Source organism: Trachypithecus francoisi, unplaced genomic scaffold, assembly GCF_009764315.1.
Source record: "Trachypithecus francoisi isolate TF-2019V2 unplaced genomic scaffold, Tfra_2.0 Lachesis_group10, whole genome shotgun sequence".
NCBI lineage: Eukaryota > Metazoa > Chordata > Mammalia > Primates > Cercopithecidae > Trachypithecus > Trachypithecus francoisi.
Window position 1 is genome coordinate 85,421,010 of NW_022681455.1, and position 22,114 is coordinate 85,443,123.

The following is a 22,114-nucleotide window of genomic DNA, read 5'->3' on the forward strand; positions in this document are numbered from 1 at the left end:
AAATTTAAAAGAGGAATTGGAGGTATATATAATTTCAAATAAATTTTTAGAAAAAAACAAAAATATAAAAAAGCACTAAATCTTCTACCTGAAAATCTAGAAAGAACATATAAGGAAAGTAAAAAGCATAACATATTTAAGGACTTTAAACCACTTTAAGAAACAATAGATTATTAAAGATTATAATTTAAAAATGATTTTTTCATATTAGGCAGTTTAACTAAGAAGAAAATGAATGCAAATGAAACTGAACTTTGAAAAAGAGATAAGTAGAGATCTTGCCCCATTCCCCAGGCTGAAATGCAGTGGCTCAATCTCAGCTCACTGCAACCTCTGCCTCCCAGGTTCAAGCAATTCTCTTATCTCAGCTTCCTGAGAAGCTGGGATTACAGGCGCCTGCCACCATGCCCAGCTAATTTCTGTATTTTTAGTAGAGGCACCATTTCACCATGTTGGCCAGGCTGGTCTCGAACTCCTGACCTCAGGTGATCCGTCCCTCTTGGCCACCCAAAGTGCTGGAATTACAGGTGTGAGACACTGCATTCGGCCCTTACAGTAAAAACTATTATGAGAGGAGGGAAGTATCTTGGGTTAGTTAGTAGAAATCAAAATACTGAAGTCAATGAACTCTGAGGAGATGCTTGACAGACGCACAACGTAAGGAGGAGGAGGTTGCAAAGTGCTGATGTTTGCGTAACCACAAGCGTGGCTGAACCTAGAATGCAATTACTATTCTAGCAAATGCAACCGTGAAGCTATTGTTACAGATTGCCTCCATTCTGGGACCCTCGTGTCGCCAGTACCATAAACCACATGCAAACAAGGCAAGTAAGATCTTGGAGGAGTTTGAGAAGCATCTGTGCAATGTCCAAGAGTCAACTTATAATGGGATGAACCTAGGGAGTTAACAAGAGTCTGCACTGAGCCTGAGCACTCAAAACATTCTTGGGATGGCTGCCTGCAGTGGCTCATGCCTGTCATCTGAGCACTTGAGGAGGCCCAGGTGGGCAGATTGTTTGAGCCCAGGAGTTCAAGACCAGCCCGGGCAACATGGTGAAACCACACCTCTATAAAAATACAAAACTGGGCCGGGCGTGGTGGCTCACACCTGTAATCCCAGTAGTTTGGGAGGCCGAGGCAGTCGGATCACGAGCTGAGGTGATTGAAACCATCCTGGTGAAACCCCGTCTCTACTAAAAAAAAAAAAAATGGAAAAAAAATTAGCCTAGCCAAGTGTAGTGGCCTGCGCCTGTAGTCCCAGCTACTCAGGAGGCTGAGGCAGGAGAATCACTTGACCAGGGAGGTGGAGGTGGCAGTGAGCCTAGATCACGCCACTGCACTCCAGCCTGGGTGAGACAGAGCAAGACTCCATCTCAAAACAAAAAACAAAAAACAAACACACACACACAACACACACACAAAACTTAGCCAGGTGTTGCGGTACACACCTGTAGTCCCAGCTACCCAGGAGGTTGAGGTGGGAGGATTGCTTGGGCCTGGGAGGTCAAGGCTGCATGAGTCATGATCATACCACTGCACTCCAGCCTGGGCAACAGAGCAAGACCCTCTCTCAAAAAAAAAAAAAAAATTCAAAACATTCTTGGGGAGTGCAGGTCTGTTGTATCTATCTGCCAATGATGTAGTCACAGGGTAAACAGACCAACTATTGCCCACGTCTCCTGTTTAGTGCCATCTCAGCTGTTAGAGAATCCCAAGCCTAGAAGAAGGGAAAGCTCATTCTTCTGCTGACTTGGTGAATCCGCCTGTGTGTCTGGCTGTTGGTAGGCCTGCCATGGATTGCTGCCTGAGTTGCCTTCCTGTCTCTTGCTGCATCCAATGAGGGTCCAACCAATCTTCTCAAAAGTATTAGGATGAGTAGAAGTGAGTGTCAAAAATACAGGATTACTTTCCAGAATACATAAAGACCTTCTATATATGAATAAAAATGCAAAGCAACTTGATTTTTAAAATGCATATGAAACATGAACAGGAGACTCAGAGAAGAAGAAATGACTGTATACAGATGAGTAACTTCACCTATCAGACTGGCAAAATTTAAGAGATTGGTAATGTACCATGTTAGTGAGTGTCTTCGTCAGTTTGGGCTGTTCTAACAAATTCTCATAGACCGGGAAACTTAAAACATTTCTTTCTCACGTTTTTGGAGGCTGGGAAGTCCAAGATCCAGGGGCCATGAGAGGCAGTGTCTGGTGAGGGCCTATTTGCTGGTTTGCAGACTGGAAATCTTAAATATTTCTTTCTCATAGTTCTGGAGGCCAGGAAGTCCAAGATCAAGGTGCCAGGAGAAGCAGCATCTGCTGAAGATCAGCTTGCTGGTTTGCAGATGGCTGTCTTCCTGTTGCTCTGTCACATGGCAGAGAGCAAAGAGAGAGAAAGCAAGCTGTCTCTTTTGTTAAAAGGGCATTAAAGCTATCATGAGGGTACCACCCTTAGGAGCTAATACATCCCAAAGGCTCTATATCCAAGTACAATTATATTGGAGATTAGGTTTGATATGGTTTGTCTGTGTCCCCATTCAAATCTCAACTTGAATTGTATCTCCCAGAATTCCCACGGGTCATGAGAGGGACCCAGGCAGAGGTAATTGAATTGTGGGGGCCAGTCTTCCTGTGCTATTCTGATATCCAATAAATCTCAAGAGGTCTGATGGGTTTATCAGGGGTTTCCACTTTTGCTTCCTTTCATTTTCTCTTGCCGCCACCATGTAAGGCCTCCCAGCCATGTGGAACTGTGAGTCCAATTAAACCTCTTTTTCTTCCCATTAAACCTCTTTTTCTTCCCAGACTTGGGTATGTCTTTATCAGCACCGTGAAAATGGACTAAGACAGGGTTTCAACATATGCATTTTGAGGGGGGTACAGATTCAGTTCACAGCAGTGAGGATGCAGGGAAATGAAGACTCTCTAGGCTTTGGGTTGGAATGTAAACTTGTAAATTAGACTTGTAAAGTCTTCAGAGAGTCACATACGACTTGTGAGATCAAGGCTGTGTTCTGGCGGTTCTCTCACCATTGGCAAAAAAACAGAAAAGTATAATTTCCATTGAATATCCTGCTACATAATGAATTTTCACATTGAACATTTAATTTCCTATTTAAGTAAATTCATCTGGAATTTGGTTTGTATATATGTCTTTCTTTTTTCCAAATAATTAGCTAGTTATCCCAGCACCATTTGTGGCATAATCTACACTTTCCCAATGAGATATGCTGTGATAGCATATAATGCATTCCTATAGAAACTTGGGACTATTTCTGGATTTTCTATTCTGTTTATTGTATCAAGGATCATAAACTGTGGCCCTGTAGCCCATTTCAGGCCTCCAGATGTGTTTTTGGTCTTGCTTTGGTTTTGGTCAGAACTGTCTTTTTAAATTGTGAAATTTTCATGCCTTTAGACAGCTCACAAAGTCAGGCCTATCTTAGAGCAAGGTACTTGCTCAAGCCCTAAGAGCACTTGAGGATTTTTTGCCTGGAGTGACACCAGCAACATCCTGTTTTAACACTTTCACCTTAGAACGCATTTTGGTGTCTAACAGTGGACATTCCCTCTCATTCTTCTTTTGTGATGGTTCCTTAAGTACTCAGTTCTTTAGATGAACTTTTACACTGTTTTGTCAACATCTGTGGGGAAAAATTCTCTGAAAGTTTGATTGCAATTGCATAAAATTTCTAAATTCATTTGGATGGAATGTACAGCTTTACCATATTGAACCACCATTTAGACATTTTGTAAGTCTCTATTCAGTTTTTTATATCCTCAGGAGAGGGGAGGGGAGGAAAAGCGGGAGGGGGAGGGGGAGGAGGAAAGGAGGGGGAAAGGGGAGGGGGAAAGGGGAGGGGAGGGTGAAGGAAGAGAAGGGAGAGGAGGGGAAGGGGAGGGGAGGGGAAGGGAGAGGAAGGGAGAGGAACAGGAGGGGAAGAGAAGGAGAAGGGAAGGGGAGAGGAAGGAGGGGAAGGGGAGGGGAGGGGAAGAGGTGGGGAAGGGGAGGGGAAAGGGGAGGGGAGGGTAAGAGGAGGGGAGGGGAAGGAAGGGGAAGGGAAAGGGAAGGAGAGGGGAAGGGAAGGGGAGGGGAAGGGGAGGGGAAGGGAAGGGGAAGGGAAAGGGAAGGAAAGGAGAAGGGAGGGGAGGGGAAGGAAGGGGAAGAGGAGAGGAAGGGGGGAAGAGGAGAGGAAGGGGGGAAGGGGAGGGGAGGGGAGAGAGAGGGGGAAGGGAATGAGAGGGGAAGGGAAAGGGAGCGGAGGGAAGGGAAAGGGAAGGGAAGGAGAAGGGAGGGGAGGGGAAGGGGAGGGGAATGGGAGAGGAAGTGAGGGTGAGGGGAGGGGAAGGGGAGGGGAAGAGGGAACAGGAGAGGAAGTGAGGGGGAGGGGAGGGGAAGGGAAGGGGGGAAGGAAGGGGGGAAGGGGAGAGGAAGGGAAAGGGAAGGGGAAGGGGAAGGGGAGGGGAGGGGAAGGGGAGGGAAGGGGAGGGGAAGGGGAGGGGAAGGGGGGGGAAGGGAAGGAGAAGGAAGGGGAGGGGAAGGGGAGGGGAAGGGAGGAGAAGGGAAGGGGGGAGGGGAGGGGAAGGGGAGGGGAAGGGGAGGGGAAGGGGAGGGGAAGGGGAGGGGAAGGGAAGGGGAGGGGAAGGGGAGGGGAAGGGGAGGGGAAGGGGGGGGAAGGGGAGGGGAAGGGGGGGGAAGGGGAGGAAAGGGAAGGGAAAAAATGGGGATAGGAGAGACCTCTGTAAATCTCAGACAGCCCTGCGTCTTGCTCAAGGCCCCTAGGAGGGCAGTGAGACTCCAGAGAGGGATGGTGGTGTGCAAGGATCAAGACCACGAAAATTCCCATGATAGGCACCAAATCAAGCAGCAGAAAGAGCTTCCAGATACGAGGAGATCCCTGGGCAGGAGCAGAGGATGTCTTACAGCTACCTCTATGGACCAACCTGGCCCTAGACCACCTGATTTCACGGACAATCAGGGATATGCCTCATATACTGGGGGGACCGGTGATTCCAGAAACAGATGGCTTCCTCCTCAAGGGCTCGTGTTGCACAGCCCCCAGGCTGAGCTATGACATCAGAGAAAGGGAGGGGAACCCCAGATTGACTGTGCCAGCCTCTCTGGATAAACAAGGAAACGTGCCCCTCCCAGGAGCTTGCATCGTGGAGTGGGGGCTGTCTTGCTTTCTCTGCTGAGCCCACTAGGCTGGCTGGAAGCAACAGGTGTGTGTGATGGCCCGCTCTGGATGGGAGGTTCCAGCGGAGCGTGGGAGGAAAGCAGGGCTGGGGTGGGCCGCGCCCCCCACCACGTCTCCTCTTCCTCCTGGGCGGGGATGGAGGGGGTGGCGCATAGCCAGCAGGGGGCGCCAGACGACCGGCAATGCGGCGGGGCGGGCTGGCCGGGATCGGGACGCGCCCCCGCCCGAGACCCCTAGCCCACCGCAGCCCACGCACCCCACCCAGCTCCCCGTCCCAGACAGAGAGGAGCGGAACGGGCGGCGTGGCCGGGGTGGGAGGGAGGGAGGCAGAGAGCACAGGGAGCCTGCGCCCGGTGGAGCATGCTCAAGGTCACGGCCAGAGTCCAGCCAGAGACCCCAGGGCGTCCGCCGCACACGCGCCGTCCCACGCGAAGACGTTCGACCTCCGGCCAGATGAGTTCATGCAGCCTGACGGGATCAAGGAAGGCGGCCACCACGGAGTCAACATTTTAAATAGGGTCATTTCTGTTACCGTGTTTTGGCATTTCTTCCTGTTTTAAGTTTCTGCAAACCGAAACGCGCAGGGCCGGCGCGGTGGCTCACATCTGTAATCCTAGCACTTTGAGAGGCCCAGGCGGGCGCATCACCTGAGGGCAGGAGTTCGAGACCAGCCTGGCTAACATGGCGAAACCCCGTCTCTACTAAAAATACAAAAATTAGCCGGGCGTTGTGGCGGGCGCCTGTAGTCCTGGCTAGTCGAGAGGCTGAGGCAAGAGAATCTCTTGAACCCGGGAGGCAGAGGTTGCAGTGGGCTGAGATCCCGCCATTGCACTCTAGCCTGGGCGACAGAGCGAGACTCTGTCTCAGAAAACAAAAAACAAAAAACAAACAAACAAAAAAAAACTGGCGCAGGCCCCGAGTCTCTTCCTCCGAGGGGCCTGGACTGGGCCCTCCTCCTGTGCCTGTCCCTGCGCACCAGCCGCCCGTCCCCCCTTACTCCGCCCCCCACCACCGCCTGCTGGGCCTGCTGGGCCTGCCGCCGCCTGGTTTCTAACCTCCGGCCTCCTCGCGACTCCATCCCTGCTGCCGCTAAGCGCCTCCTTTCTTTCTCTGCTCTTCTTCACCGCCATCGACCAAGGCCCGGCCCCTCCCTCACCCTCACCCACACCTGAACCCCTGGGAGGCCCCAGGAGCAGGGCGCCCACACAAGACCGCTCCTGTACCCAATGCCCCTTCTCAGCCACACTCACCCAAAGCTGCCTCCTGGCTCTGGGCTCCATGGCAACCAGCATCTAAGCAGGCTTAATGCCTTCCCAGAGTTCCTGAGGGCTAAGGGCAGGAGCAAGAGCATGACCCCAGCAAGGGGAGGACCAATGGGGGCAGGGGGCAGAGGGCAGCGCCTGGGCTTGTGGGCCGCAGAACCAGGCAGCCTGTTGCTAGGTAACCACATCTCCCATCACTGCCCCAGCGCATTGTCCTGAGCCGCCCATCCTGTCTCCAGCCACCTTCTGTGGAGTCTCGAACGCTGTCATCTGTGGGACCCTGAAGGCTGAAGGGAGAAGCAAGAGCGCAGCCACCACCCCTGAGCCACCTGTGGCTCTGCTACCCACCATTTCACTGTGAAGAGTCAGCTGCCTGGGCCGTGAGGTCACTGCCACCATGAGTCTGGGTATCATGGAAGAGGAAGATCTGGCCGAGTACTTCCGGCTGCAGTATGGGGAGCGGCTGCTGCAGATGCTCCAGTGAGTGTCTGAGGCCTGGCTTGCCCACCCTTCTGTGCCTGGGACCACTCACACCCACCCTGTGCCTCATCTTCCAACCTGTCTGTCCCCTCCTCTCCTGTAACCCAGTGCCCCAAATAACCCTGGCACCAGTCCACCCCATCACGCTGGTCTCCACCCGGTCACCCGCCCCAGCTCACTCCTGCATGGCCCTCTGTGCTTCTCAACACAACATTCCTTCCCTCCAAAAGGGAGAGAGGCCCCTCTCCTTCCCCATGGGTATCTGTCTCCACGGGTTACTCCCAGCCCCACCCTACTCCTTCTCAGAACTCACAGACCTTTCGTGTTCACATCTTGGACAGGAAACTCCCCAATGTTCAGGGACAGTCAGAGTCCCCATCCATCCGGCTACTGGAGGAAAAGGCGCTGAAAATCATACATCATAATATCCTGCAGAAGAAGGAGGTGGGGACTTGGGGATGGAGTGCAGAGGGGCAGGAAAGGAGGAGAGTGGGCTGGGGCACCAGAAGAGCCTGTAGACAGCCCTCCATTGTCTGGGTGGGGTGGCTAGAGCCAGGAGTCCTCTATGTGGTCTGGTCTCTTTGGGGAGAACAGAAAGGATCTGGGTCTTGGGGGTACCACTGTCCAGGTATGCTCTGCTCTGAGCCAGGCATGGGATAGAAAGTGGGAGGCTCCTATGGACCCTCTTGGGCCTGGGCGTGGAGCCTCTGGGGCAGGGATGCCAGGGTCTTCCTCGGTACTCATGTCAGGGGCCCTCCTGACCTCTCTGCTCCCCCACCCCCACCCCAAAGATGTGTCAGCGCAGAATGGAAGCCCTGAACCTGCGCTGGGAGGAACTGAGCGTTAAGGAAGCCCAGCTCAAGGCTCACATCCAGTTCATCCAGGTTTGAAGGGGTGTGGGCAGCCACAGTGGCCGGGTGATCCACACTCCGCAGGTGGGCAAACTACCGCTCCTCCTCCTTCTGCTGACTCCTCGCCCTGAGTTAAAAGCATCCTTAGTGCTTCAGCATTGCCTGGCACCTCCCTAGGCATCCTTTATGTCCCCCACCTGTCTCTGTTTGTAATTTTCCATTTACCTGTCAGTCTCTGCTCCCTCTAGATGCCTGTTTCCTATTTCCTTTCCAGTACCTAGGACATACAGTTTATCCAGTAAATGAACGCATGGATGAATGAATGAAGATGCTACAGTCAGGACTAAACACTTGGGGAATACAGTGATGAATGGGACAGTTTTAGTCCCTCCACCCACCCCACCCCTCCATCCTTGTCCTTGCACTGAAGGTCCGGGCAGGGGATGGTTGAAGGACCAGGCACCACAGTCCATTCCAAGACACCCTCTCTCACTTCAGTCCTTAGTGGAGCAATTTAATCATCTTAAAAATCCAGATTTATCCAGACCCACTCCAATTTGCACTTACGTGGCCCTGAAGGGCCTGGTCCAGCTCCGGGAGTGGGTAATGATTGCCGTCGGCCACAAAGAAGCCTCACTCTGAAGCACCTTCTTTCCTGCTCTGTGCCTAAGCCATGTGGCACAGGAAGTCCTTGGACTGGGCACATTCTCCAGAGGTCCAGTTCTTCATAGCAGCCAGAGAAACACTTATGGAGTGGTTGGGACAGAAGATTTGGGCATGATTTCTCCAAATGGCTCTCAGAGGGTCAGTAGCTTCAATTCCTAGAGAGTTTGCTACAAATACAGACCGCAGGGGCTTCCCTTGTTGCTTTCAGCGCGTCTGAGGTTGGGCCCAGGCTTCTATATTTTTTTAAAAGCTCCCCAGGCAGTTCTGATGACCAGGTGGATTTGAAAGTCACTGGTTTAGACCCCCTCAGTCCTCTCCTGGGCTTGCAGGGCAGCATACAGATCCTCCATGCACCTCCCTCAGTGGCCTCCAAGTGCCACCACCACATACGCCCGTCCATGTGGAATCACAGGAGCCCCTGAAGGGAGAAAGGAGCCACACAGGGCGAGGGGTGGGCTTGCCCCTAATCTTAGGGGAGGGCGCTGCAGAAGAAAGAGGCAGGATTGGATTGATTGCAGTAACAGCCTCGTTCTGTCCTCTGGGCATCGAACTGCCTGTTCCATCTCCTCCCTCAGCGAGATGCCATTCTGAGCGCCTAAGAGCATGCTCTCCCAGTGGCCTTACTCCCCAGGCCCTACAGTAGCAGGCGCATCCCCTCTCTCCTCTTCCTGGAGCTCCAGCCCTGTTGCCCCAGCTTGTGAAAGGGAGAGGGGCTCCTGCCTCCCATCTCCACAGCTGGGAAAACGGAGGCACCGAGTACCAAATCGGGAGAAAATTCCTGCCTCCCAGCTCTGGTCTGGGAGTGGTCCTTCTGCTCCATGGAAAACGGCCACCGCTAAGAACAGAAACCACAGAAGCTTTGTCAGGAGGGTTCCCGCTCCCACTTCTGGACTTTCTTAGTCTTCTCAGGGGGTTGAGTTCTTCCAGACTCTGAGCCCAGTGCAATGTAGGTCTTCCCCAGTCCACTCTCTGAAGTCCAGAGGCCAAGTCCCACAGGAAAGAACCATTTCCCGTCTGCCCCCTCCCGACCCCAGGTCACCTCTTGACTTTGGATTAAACCTCTGTCCTCACAGCCCCCTGAGCCCCACCTCAGTCCACAGAAATCTCTTCAACCTGGTTCCAATAACCCTGGAGAGCCTTTTCCTTCACCCCTCTTCTGCCCCATGGGTGGCCCAGCAATCTCTGCCTGTTGCCAGGATGGTTTGTGCTGACAGAGGGGTCTGAGGACACCACCAGCCCCAGGAAGGCCTGGGCCCCGGGAGGGCCGGGAGAGGCTTCCTGACCAGCACCACCTCCCCCGGCCCCAGGAGAACGACCAGAAACGGATCCGTGCCATGAAGAAAGCCAACAAGGAACGAGAACTCAAGCGCCAGCACATGCAGGAGCTGACCAAGGGCAAGCAGGAGATGGTGGCGCTGCGGCTGGAGCACCAGCGGCTGAGCGCCAAGCTGCAGGGCTACTCCATCTTCAACAAGTACCTAGAGAAGGTGGTGGAGAACTCCGAGGTGAGTCCAAGGAGCCTGGGGGGGCCCACCCTGGCACCTTCCTCAGCCCCACCTCCTCTTCCCTGGGCCCTGGGGCCCTGGGGTGGAGTTCAGGCTTAGCTGGCTGGGGACTGTGGATCCTCTGGGCCCCATGGGCTCTGCAGGATGGGCACCCTGCTCCGAGGAGATGCAGCCAGCCCTAGGGGGCAGTGGGAAGCAGCTAGAAGAAGCCTCTGGTGAGGCTGGAAGATTTTCTCAAGGGGTGGGGCCTAGAGCTGTGCCTTTGTGTGTCTGTGTGAGTCACAACTGTGTATCTATCTTGTGTGAGTTACATGTTTATGTCTACATGTGTGTCCATGGCTGTGTCTGTCTACAGGGGGATGTGTGTGTGTATCAACACGTGGCCTCCCTGTATCCCTGCATCCCCTCCTTTCAGTGTCTTCTGTTTACTGGAGAGTAAATTAGGGAGAGGAAGGGAGAGGAGTTGGAAAAACACCCAACCCCCTGCAGAACTGGGGTGCCTCATTTGTGCTGGGCCCCGGGGTTGGTGCTTCACACAGGTAGCTTCATTCAGTTTGCTGGTCAGCCCCAGGGAGAACCCAAGCTGACCATCCCTTACAGAGAAGGAAATGGAGGCTCCGAGAGGTTAAGTCACCTGCTCAGGGTCTCACAGCTCGTCAGTGAGGAGAGCCTTTGCTTTCAGCCACTCCTCAGTGGGCCCCACAGTGCCACTGACAAGGGCTCTCCCTGCAGTCCCTGTGGCCGTAGCCCAGGGAACTTCTTAGTTCCTCTGTGCCTCTTGCGGCATCTGACACTGCGATGTCCCTCCCAGAAACCCCCCTCTGCCCTCAACTCGGTGGCACCTCCCTCTCTCCCCTACCTCTGCCCCCTCCTTCTCAGGTTCCTCGGGTGGGGGCGCCTCTTCCCAGGTCCTTCTTTTATTTTATTTTATTTTTTTTTGAGATGGAGTCTCACTCTGTCGCCCAGGCTGGAGTGCAGTGGTGCGATCTCGGCTCACTGCAAGCTCCGCCTCCCGGGTTCACGCCACTCTCCTGCCTCAGCCTCCCCAGCAGCTGGGACTACAGGCGCCCGCCACCACACCCAGCTAATTTTTTGTATTTTTAGTAGAGACGGGATTTCACCATGTTCGCCAGGATGGTCTCCATCTCCTGACCTCGTGAGCCGCCTGCCTCGGCCTCCCAAAGTGCTGGGATTACAGGCATGAGCCACTGGGCCCGGCCTTTTCCCAGGTCCTTATGTGGTGGATCCAGGTTCTCTGTCTCAGATCTTCCCCCATACCCCCCCTTTTTTTTTTTTTTTTTTGAGACAGAGTTTGGCTCTTGTTGCCCAGGCTGGAGTGCAGTGGCTTGATCTCAGCTCACTGCAACTTCCACTTTCCCATTTTCAAGTGATTCTCCTGCCTCAGCCTCCCCAGTAACTGGGATTATAGGCACCCGCCACCATGCCCAACTAATTTTTGTATTTTTAGTAGAGACGGGGTTTCACCATGTTGGCCAGGCTGGTCTCAAACTCCTGACCTCGTGATCTGCCTGCCTTGGCCTCCCAAAGTGCTGGGATTACAGGTATGAGCAATCCTACGCTTTTCCTCTGAGCAATGTCCAGAGCCTCCCATGGATGCCACTCCTGTCACATTATCTCCTCCCCCATGTGACCGACAGCCAAGAGAGCCCCTCACTAGGGCAGATGGAGTCACCTGCTCCAGGGGTGTGGATCCATGTCCTCCGAGGAGAGGGGCGACAGGATGCACAACTGTTCACAGTTCCCACAATTTCCATATCACACCACTAACCTAATTTACTCATGCGTGAGTCCCACCTCTGCATTATTTCCTCTACTCAAAGGCGCTACGTACTGTAAGGTCAGTGGTTCATTTCATGGTTGGGGTTTGTTTGTGGGGGGGCGGGCAGGAAGTAAGGAGGGACTACCAGATTAAAACCGCAGATAAATTACAAAATGTGGCCAGGCACTCTGGCTCACGCCTGTAATCCCGGCACTTTGGGAGGCCAAGACGGGTGGATCACCTGAGGTCAGGAGTTCAACACCAGCGTGGCCAACATGGTGAAACCCTGTCTCTACTAAAAATACAAAAATTAGCCGGGCGTGGTGGCAGGTGCCTGTAATCCTGGATACTCAAGAGGCTGAGGCAGGAGAATCGCTTGAACCCAGGAGGCGGAGGTTGCAGTGAGCCGAGGTCACGCCATCGCACTCCAGCCTGGAGGCCAAGAGGGAAACTCCGTCTCAAAAACAAACAAACCAAAAAAATTGTAAGATGTGTCTTGAATTCAGAGTTGGTAAAATACGTATCTTAGAATGGAGGAAATTGGCCTGTGTCTCCCTCCTAAGCTTGAGACCCCCACATTTAACTCATCCCGTGCACACTCATCTCATCTGCTTCCTGCCACCCCCAGGACAGCCCTGCCACTGGCGTGTCCTGTGCTGGTGAAAGGCAGGACCACCCACTCTCAGCCCCGCCAGAACTCGGGCCTCCTTGGCTCCTCCCTCCTGCTCAGTGCCACAGCTATCAATCAGCAGATCTGGTCTGTTCTGCCTTGGAAGTATTTCTGGAATCCAGCCCCTGCCCCTTCCTCATCCAGGCCATCAGTGATACCTCGTCTGGAGTTCAACTCCGCGTCATTCCTGGCCAGCCTGTTTGGCATTCCCCCCACCCCCCTCTTTTTCTCTTTTTTCTTCTTTGTTTATTTTGTTCAAAATACTTTAAGCATACTGGAGAGTATAGAGACACACATAACAGTGACCAAGTACTCATCACAGCTTTGCTAAATCTTCGTATTTTTCCCATCTGCCCCCAGTTCTTTTGTCTTAAATCAAACAAATGAAATCCTTTGTGTCCTTCCAAATCTTACGCTGCTTCATCTCTCCGCAGACATCAGGAGTATCCCGCTTTTAAAAATCTCGTCATGCTTGTGTTTATTATTTTGTAATATTTTGTAACATTTAACGTTTTGTAACTTTTTATTTGAGTATTCTGCTGTCAAAAATTGTCAAATAGCCAGGCCCGGTGGCTCATGCCTGTAATCCCAGCACTTTGGGAGGCCAAGGTGGGCGGATCATGAGGTCAGGAGTTCGAGACCAGCCTGGTCAACACAGTGAGAAACCCTGTCTCTACTAAAAATACAAAAATTAGCTGGGCATGGTGGCAGGTGCCTGTAATCCCAGCTACTCTGGAGGCTGAGGCAGGAGAATCACTTGAACCCGGGAGGCGGAGGTTGCAGTGAGCCAAGATCGTGCCATTGCTCTCCAGCCTGAGCGACTGAGCTAGACTCCATCTCAAAAAAAAAAAAAAAACCTCAAATCATGCTTCTTTTTATTATTTCATCACATTTAACGTTTTGTAACTTTTTATACGGAATTTTTAAAGCATACACAAAAGTAAAGACAATATAGTCTATTGAACACCTGTTGCTCATTATCTGATTCTAATAACAATTATTTCATAGTCATATCCCCCACACTTTCCCACCTCTGCCATTTTGAAGCAAACAATATATTTTCATCCGTTTGTGTCTCTCTGCAGTACGTATCTCTAAAAGATGAGAGCTCTTTTTAAAATAACTACAACACCACTGTCACACCTACTATAAAATTGATAGCCATTCCTTAACATCAAATATCAGTATCATTTATGGCACAAAATGGGCCATATGTGGTGGCTCATGCCTGTAATCTCAGTGCTTTGGGAGGCTGAGGTGAGAGGATCACTTGAGCTCAGGAGTTCAAGACCAGCCTGGGCAACAAAATGAGACCCCCCCAACTCTGAAAAAATTTAAAAAAAAATCAGTCAGGATTGGTGGCACACACATGTGGTCCCAGCTACTTGGGAGGCTGAGGCAGGAGGACTCCATGAGCCCAGGAGGTCAGGGCTGCAGTGAGCTGTGTTTATGCCACCATACTCCAGCTTGAGCAATAGAGCGAGACCTGTCTTTTAAGACAGATTATTGCACGGATGCTTTTTGTACAGTTGGTTTGTTCCAATGAGGGTCCATATAAAGTCCTCACACTGCCCTTAGCTGGTATGCTTCTTAAGCCACATACAAAACAGGTTATATCGTATGATTCCACTGATGTGTTTAAAAACAGGCAAAATTAATCTTTATTGATAGAAGTCAGAATATTGGTTTCCTCAATGGTCAGGGGAAGACATTCACTAGCAACTTTTCCTCATTTCCTTGCTAGAATACTACCGTAAAGAAAAGGACTTCATAAAGAGACCCTTTCCTTCATCAACCGTTTGATTACTACGTGGGTCTCACAGAGAAAGTTTGTTAAACACTTTATTTAGTTTTCAGAATAATGAATTGGTTCTGTAGCACTGACCTGTAATGTTTTTAGTATCCTTATGAACTTATGGATTTTTAACATATTTGATATGTTTTAATCCTTTGCACTTTGTCTTACTAATGTTCAAATCATCTCATCTTTTGCCAGTGGAAGGCTCTTCGATTTGGCACCTAAATCCTTTTGACATTAGCATTAAGTTTTAGAGGTGTGTTCCTAGTAACTCTGATGTGGTCCATTTATTTGAACCGTAGTACGCTGTTGCACTGTTTGCCAGATGAACTTTCAGAAATGCAGACATGAATTGCCTCTTTACTTCTTAAAATCCTTCAATGGATAAAGTCCACACTCCTTCCCAAGGTTTACTGAGCTTGCTTGCTTGCTTTTTCTTTCTTTCTTTCTTTTTTTCTTTCTCTTTCTCTCTTTCTTTTTCTTTTCTCTCCTTTCTTTCTTTTTTTTTCTTTCCCTTCCTTCCTCCCTCCCTCTTTCTTTTCTGTTTTTTCTTTTCCTTCCTTCCTCCCTCCCTCTCTCTCTTTTCTTCTTCTTCTCCTTCTTCTTCTTCTCCCTCTTCCTCCTCCTCCTCTCCTCCTCTTCCTCCTCCTCCTCCTCCTCCTCCTCCTCTCCTCCTCCTCCTCCTCCTCCTTCTTCTTCTTCTTCTTCTTCTTCTTCTTCTTCTTCTCTTCTTCTTCTTCTTCTTCGCTTCTTCTTCTTCTTCTTCCTCTCCCTTCTTCCTTCTCCCTTCTCCCTTCTTCCTTCCCTCATTCTTTCTTCTTCCTCTCTTCTTCTTCTCAATCTCTCCCTCCCCATCTTGAACTCAGGCTACCTTGAGCATCCTGAACAAACCACCCCCATTCCATTCATCTTTGCCCAGGCTGTTGCCTTCACCTGTAGCACTGCCTCACCTCCCTACACCTGCTTTTGCTGGCTATCTTCTATTCATACCTCCCATCTCATTTCAGCCACCCTTTCTCCCAAGAAACCTTTTCTGGCTGTTCCTATCTCCTTCAGTGCTGGGCTGTGTGGCCCTTCCCCAAAGAGGCATATTTAGGGAAAGGCCAGCAGGGCAGTTCCCAGGACATGCATCCATCACTAGAGATGTCATGAGATGGAGAAGGTGCTCGGGAAGTTTCCCCTGGGTGGCTGAAAGGCACACTTTGATAAGCCCTTAGGAAGGCAACTTGGCATCACAGAACTGGGGTTCATGCTGCCTTCTAAAGAGCGTGGGTTTCAGGGCTTCTGTTCCACTGAGTGGGACCTGAGTGTTAGGGCCGGAGTGGCATGATTCTGGACCGGGCTGGGGGAGGTGAGCTGAGTCTGGCAGGTCACCTGCTCCACCAGCACCCTCTCCAGCCCCTGCTTCTCCCTCAGCAAATGAATAACTACCAGAGATGACCAACCTGAAGGCTTTCCCAGAGTCCCGTCCTGCCCCATCCCCCAGTCATAGGGAGGGCTTTTCTTGCTGTTGTAACTGACTGTTTACTTGTCTCTCTGTCCTCCATGCCACCCCTCAAGCTGTAAGCTTCCTAAGAGCAGAGTCTGGTTTTCCTATCTCCTGCTATTTCCCTAGCATTTAGCATAGCTCCTGGCTTGTAAGTGGTTCCTGGTACAATCTTGTTGAATAGGAAATTCTTACCTCGGGAGACGTTGCAAATTGCCTTCCATCAGCAATTATCAACCTGGCTGTGCCTAGAACCACCTGGGGATCTTTTGCAAAATTCAGATGCCAGAGACCACAGAAGACTTGTTTATTCATCCGAATCTGCGGGGTGGAGACTGGCAGGTGTCCTTTTTAAAGCCCCTGCAGGTGATTCTCACCTGCAGTTAAAATCGAAAATCCCTGGCCCAGTTGTACATCCCTCTGCCCAACAAATGGACCATGGCCCATACAAACCCAGGAGAAGCAGGCAGCGGGATCCCAGCATCCCTCACAGCCTCTGGCCGTGACCCTGGCTGAGGGCTTGCCTGCCCGGGTGTCCAGGTGTCCAGGCATTCCAGGCTGGGGGTCGGCAGGACTGGGTGGCTCCCTCAGGCCCCTGGGCCTGGCTGTGCATTGACCTGAGCCCCTGACCACAGTTCAAGGAGATCCATGAGGTGATTGCACGCTACAAGACGCTGGTGAGCATGCACCACGACCTCATGCAGTCTGCGCAGGAGAGCCAGGAGAAGATTGAGCGCGCCAAGGCCCAGCTGGCATGCTACATGGAGGAAAAGGATGATGAGATCCTGCAGCAAAACAATGAGCTGGCACGGCTGCAGATGCGTTTCGACCATGACTGCAGCAATGTCATCTGGGTGAGGGGCCCAGGGCAGGCCTGGGGGCGCCTGGGCACTGGGTGAGTGAGGGCCCTGAGCATACATACACACACACACACACACACGCATACACACACACACCACATGCTGTGCTCATGCCCCGTCCTTATCCCCTCCCCAGGAATCTCGCTGGGCACACATCCAGAACACCGCAGCCAAGAAGACCCTCCTGCTTGGCACTATTAAGATGGCCACGCTGAACCTCTTCCAGATCGTGAGCAAGCAGCTGAAAGAGGTGACCGAGGTGGCCCTGGAGGACACCTATAAGCAGCTGGACATGGTAGGAGGAGGGGACAGGTACTGGGCCTGTGGGGTCAGCTGGGCCGAGGAGGTTGCCAGTGGTTGGGTGGAAGAATGAACCTAACAGAGCAGCAGAGCAGGGACTCTCAAAATTTAACAACATCAGGATCACCTGGGAGGGTGAGACGTATTACTGGGCCCCACCCCCAGAGTCTATGACTCAGTGGATCTGAGATGAGAACCCAGGAATTTACATTTTCAGCAAGTTCCCAAGTGACGCGGCTGGTTCGGGTTCCATACTTTGAGAACCGTTGCATTAGCAGCAAAACCCTTTTTAGCCCCAGTCTAGAAAGCAGTAGCAGGAACCCACTATTGAATCCATTAGTTGTGCAAAACAGCCTTATTAAATTCTAGTGAGATACTGTGGCTTGCTGAAGGCTTGAGCAGGAGACCCACACTTTGTTAAAAAGAGAAACTGGGGCCGGGCACGGTGACTCACACCTGTAATCCCAGCACTTTGGGAGGCCGAGGTGGGTGGATCACCTGAGGTTGGGAGTTCAAGGCCAGCCTCAAAAAAAACAAAAAAGCAATTGACTGAGAGACACTTTCCCTACTTAAAAAAAAAAAAAAAGTGAAACTCATGAACTATACACAGCTAGGAAAAAGGAGTCCCCTAAAACAAATTATTAGCCTACATTTTAAAGCATGTTTGAACAGAATTATTTTATAGCCCAAAGGAGGGCATTTGTAAGCAAGTGTGTTCTGGAAGTAGCAATTCTCATCATTTCGCCTTTACATGCCTACAGTTTATTGAGGACTCCCAGAGAGCTTCTCTTTATGGGATTGTATCTATTGATAATTGCCATCATAGAAATTAAAACAGAAAATTTAAAAATATTTGTTTAATTCATTCATTTTTAAATAATGATAAAAAGTATGTTAACAGAAATAGCATTTTTTATGAAAAAAAGTTTCAAAAGTGTTTTGTGAGAAGAGTGGCATTACTTGCAAACCCCTTTAACGTCTGGTTTAACAGAGGACAGGCAGGTGCTCATGTCCACTCCTGCGTTCATTCTGTTGTGACAGCATGTGTCATGAAAACTCCTCTCTGGAAAATACCACTGTGTACTCGTGAGAGAATAAGAGCAAGAAAAGGCAAATAATATTTTAATATTATCGTAAAAAGAGTTTTGGCCTCAAAAGCCCCTGTCTGCCAGAATAGGGTCTCAGAGACTCCCAGAAATTCTCAGGTCCCCTCCCCTCAGCCTCCCAGAGGTCCTCAGGCCCTTGCTTTTAGCTGTTGTAAAGAAAGATGCAGCAGGAGGGCCCAGCAAGGTGGCTCACACCTCTAATCCCAGCACTTTGGGAGGCCGAGGCGAGTGGATCACCTGAGGTCAGGAGTTCGAGACCAACCCGGCCAACATGGTGATATCCCATCTCTACTAAAAATACAAATATTATCCAGGCATGGTGGCAGGAACCTGTAATCCCAGCTACTCAGGAGACTGAGGCAGGAGAATCGCTTGAATCCGGGAGGCGAAGGTTGCAGTGAGCTGAGATCATGCCATTGCGCTCCAGCCTGGGCCACAAGAGCAAGACTCCGTCTCCAGGTTCAGTGGGAGATGCCACCCTCCGGCAGCTCACTCCCACAGGCACATCTCCTGCTGAGAACATAGCTTCTAGTCCATCCACTCCAAATTTTGAGTTCCTGAATCCCTCTCGATTCACCTCTACAGGAGAACTTCAGATTGCCCAAAAGTTATTTGAAAATATCTCACTTCATTCCCATAGAAGATGAACCTACTCACGGAAATACACATGACCAAGTAGCCTAAAGATTTAAAATTAAGGACCTGGGAAAGTACAAGTCGAAATCAGAGGTCGAGGATGAAGAGAAATACAGACTGCCCTTGGTTCTTAAGGGTCATACACAGGGGCTCTGAGCTTGTTGGTAACCCAAATGAAAAGCCACCTGCAGCTCTTATACCAGAATAAGAAAATATAAGGTTTCCTCCAAGACAGCGCACCTTTTCCCGGCACTTAATTCTCACTGAAATTTCTCGATGAGCCTTCATTGACACTATGAATAATGCTCTCAACAGCTTCCCTGCAACCAGTGCAGGCACTGGCTTTGTAAGGCAGCTGCTTATACAGAACAAGGAACGTGGTGCACAGGACAGCTTAGGAAAAGCGATTCTGCAGAAGACCAAGTCAATTGGAATTCCATAGAGTGTGTCATGGAAGGTTTGGCATTATCCCTGAAGAAAAGCCAAACTATCTGAACAAGCACTTTCCAAACTGAATCCTGAGATATTGTTTCCTAGGGGGAATAAAAGGACTCCGTAGACTAATACTTTTAGAAACTCTAAATTGAACGAAGATAAGATTAAAAACACAAACAGGACCTGGAGTCTTTGCTATAGTTCTGTGCCCTGAGATGCTCCCAGCAGATAGCATTTCTAGAACTGACTTGACCACAGAACTCCGTTGGGGCACGTGACCACTTATGAAAAAAACATAGCTCAGGAAATGCTGACCTGTCTTCTCTGTCATCTTGGGAAAGCCGCTTTAATTCACTGACTCTCTGTTTTCTCATTTGCAAAATGGGAATGATACTGGTAATGGTAACAGTATCAGCAGCTGACAGTTGTCGAGAGTTTTGGACAAAGTCTGTGTAGTTCCATCTTCAGAGACAGCCTTGAAAAGGAGAAGTTTTAGAACTGAAATCCTTTTTTTTTTTTTAATTTTTTCTTTTTTTTAATTTTAGATTCAGGAGTGCATGAGCAGGTTTTTTTTGTTTCTTTGTTTGTTTGAGACAGAGTCTTGCTCTGTCCCCCAGGCTGGAGTGCAGTGGCACAATCTCGGCTCACTGCAAGCTCCACCTCCTGGGTTCATGCCATTCTCCTGCCTCAGCCTCCCGAGTAGCTGGGACTGCAGGCAACCGCCACCATGCCCAGCTAATTTTTTGTATTTTGTATTTTAGTAGAGATGGGGTGTCACTGTGTTACTCAGGATGGTCTCGATCTCCTGACCTCGTGATCCACTCCCTCGGCCTCCCAAAGTGCTGGGATTACAGGGGTTAGCCACTGCGCCCGGCCAAGCAGTTTTGTTATGTAGGTAAATTCACATCACAAGGGTTTGTTCTACAGGTTATTTCATCACTCGGGTATTAAGCCTAGTATCCAATAGTCATTTTTTCTGATCCTCTCCCTCCTCTCACTCTCCACCCTCAAGCAGATTCCAGTATGTGTTGTTCCCCTCTTTGTGTCCACGTGTTCTCATCATTTAGCTCCCACTAATAAGTGAGAACACGCAGTATTTGGTTTTCTATTCCTGCGTTAGTTTGCTAAGGATAATGACATCCAGCTCCATCCATGTTCCTGCAAAGGACATGATCTCATTCTTTTTTATGGCTGCATAGTATTCCATGGTGTATAAGTACCACATTTTCTTTATCCAGTCTACCATTGATGGGCATTTAGGTTGATTCTCTTTGCTATTGTGAATAGTGCTTCAGTAAACATCCCCGAGCATATGTGTTTTTGATAGAACGATTTATATTCCTTTGGGTATATACCCAGTAATAGGACTGCTGGGTTGAACGGTAGTTCTATTTTAACTCTTTGAGGAATCGCCACGCTGCTTTCCACAATGGTTGAACTAATTGCACTTCCACCAACAGTGTATGAACGTTCTCTTTTCTCCACAACCTCAGCAGCCTCTGTAATTTTTCTGACTTTTTAATCGTAGCTAGCCATTCTGTGTGGTGTGAGATGGTATCTCACTGGTTTTGCTTTGCGTTAGAACTGATATCTTAGAGGCTGTCTGGGCCAGTCTTTTCTCCCTCTCTCCTTATTAAAGATGAAGAAACTGAATCCCAGAAAGATGGAGTGATTTTCCCAGAACCGTGATGGGGGCCCAGCTAGGTCATCTGACTTCTGGAGCAGTGCCCTTTTCTGTGTCATGCTGACTGCGTGCTCTTACAAACAGAAGCCAGTGAACAGAGTTTACATTCCTTCTCATGACTGAAGGTTATCATGATGAGCATCAGCCCTGGGTTTTGAGTGCACGATCACATTGAGGGTGGTGAAGTTGTGGAAGGCGGTCTGCCCACGCTGACAGGACCCTGCCTGCGAAATCCTTTTCACCCACTAGCCTGCTTGTGACCCTTTCTTTCTTCTCCCTCCTGCTCGACTCTCAGCCTGCACTTCATACATCACCAGGTCTGCGTCCGGGAGTTCCTAACTCCATCCGTTTGTTGCTTCTAATTGAGTACACCTGATACTCAATTTCACCTCAAAACATTGTCACATGAGAGAAAGTGGCCTCCTCAAGAAGTCAGTCATGGCTGGGTGCAGTGTCTCATGCCTGCAATCCCAGCCTTTTGGGAGGCCGAAGCGGGTGGATCACTTGAGGTCAGTAGGTCGAGACCAGCCAGGCCAACATGGTGAAACCCCATCTCTACTAAAAACACAAAAACTAACTGGGCATGGTCGCAGGTACCTGTAATCCCAGCCACTCAGGAGGCTGAGACGCGAGAATCGCTTAAACCCAGGGAGCGGAGGTTGCAGTGAGCCTAGATCGCGCCACGCACTCCAGCCTGGGTGACAGAGCAAAACTCATATCAAAAAGATAAATAAATAAAAATTAAAAAAGAAGTCAGTCACAGGAAAGCAATGGTGAACTCTTTAAAAGTGAATGCCTAGGATGCTCTGTCTTGGGACGAGGGCGGCCTCGGGGGGGCGGAGTTAACTCTGGGCTCCTTGCCTTTCTAGATCCAACAATTTATCCAAGACCTGTCGGACATCTGGGCAGAGGTGAAAAAGAAGGAACAACAGCAAGTCCGGGTTTAAGGAGGCAGCCTGGTTCCAGAACGTCCTGAGACAGAGGTCGTAAGAGAAGAAGCGGTGAGCCTGCGGTCCAGTCAGTCCAGCTTGGGACCAACGCCCGCGGTGCCTTCCTGCTGAGGAACACCTGCTTATTTTCCCCCTTGGGCCTCACTCTTTCCCTGAAAACAGTGAATGTTCTAAGAAGTTTGTTCTTAAGTTCTCTCTAGCCCTTTGGTAGTTTATTCATGGGGAAGAGTGTAGCGATGGGGTGACCCCCGCAACAAGCACTCACTCTCAAAGCTGGTCACCGAGGCTGCCTGGGAACCAGAAACCACATCTTAGGCCTGGTGTCCCCTTGGCTTTGGGCTCACACACAGTAAGTGTGCAGGTGGGCAGCAAACCAGTAACGTCAGTACAGAGAACTCTTCTCTCATCCACAACTTCAAATTTTTATTTTATTTTATTTTATTTTATT

At 50.3% G+C, this 22,114-nt stretch overlaps 1 protein-coding gene and 1 long non-coding RNA gene across 2 annotated transcripts in view; both read left to right on the forward strand.

Moving 5' to 3' along the window:
• Nucleotides 1-21,865, forward strand: part of LOC117087722 (coiled-coil domain-containing protein 42-like) — a 23,526-nt gene extending 1,661 nt beyond the window's left edge. Inside the window, exons 4-7 of the mRNA XM_033218278.1 lie at nt 9,764-9,961; nt 16,331-16,549; nt 16,692-16,850; nt 21,586-21,865. Coding sequence (XP_033074169.1) covers nt 9,764-9,961; nt 16,331-16,549; nt 16,692-16,850; nt 21,586-21,663 — 654 coding nt within the window. The 3' untranslated portion in view covers nt 21,664-21,865. The remainder of the gene's footprint in view (nt 1-9,763; nt 9,962-16,330; nt 16,550-16,691; nt 16,851-21,585) is intronic.
• Nucleotides 6,748-7,335, forward strand: LOC117087723. The gene is made up of 2 exons (XR_004438891.1): nt 6,748-6,939; nt 7,281-7,335. It is a non-coding gene; the product is annotated as an uncharacterized LOC117087723 (long non-coding RNA).
• Nucleotides 21,866-22,114: the final 249 nt, after the last annotated feature.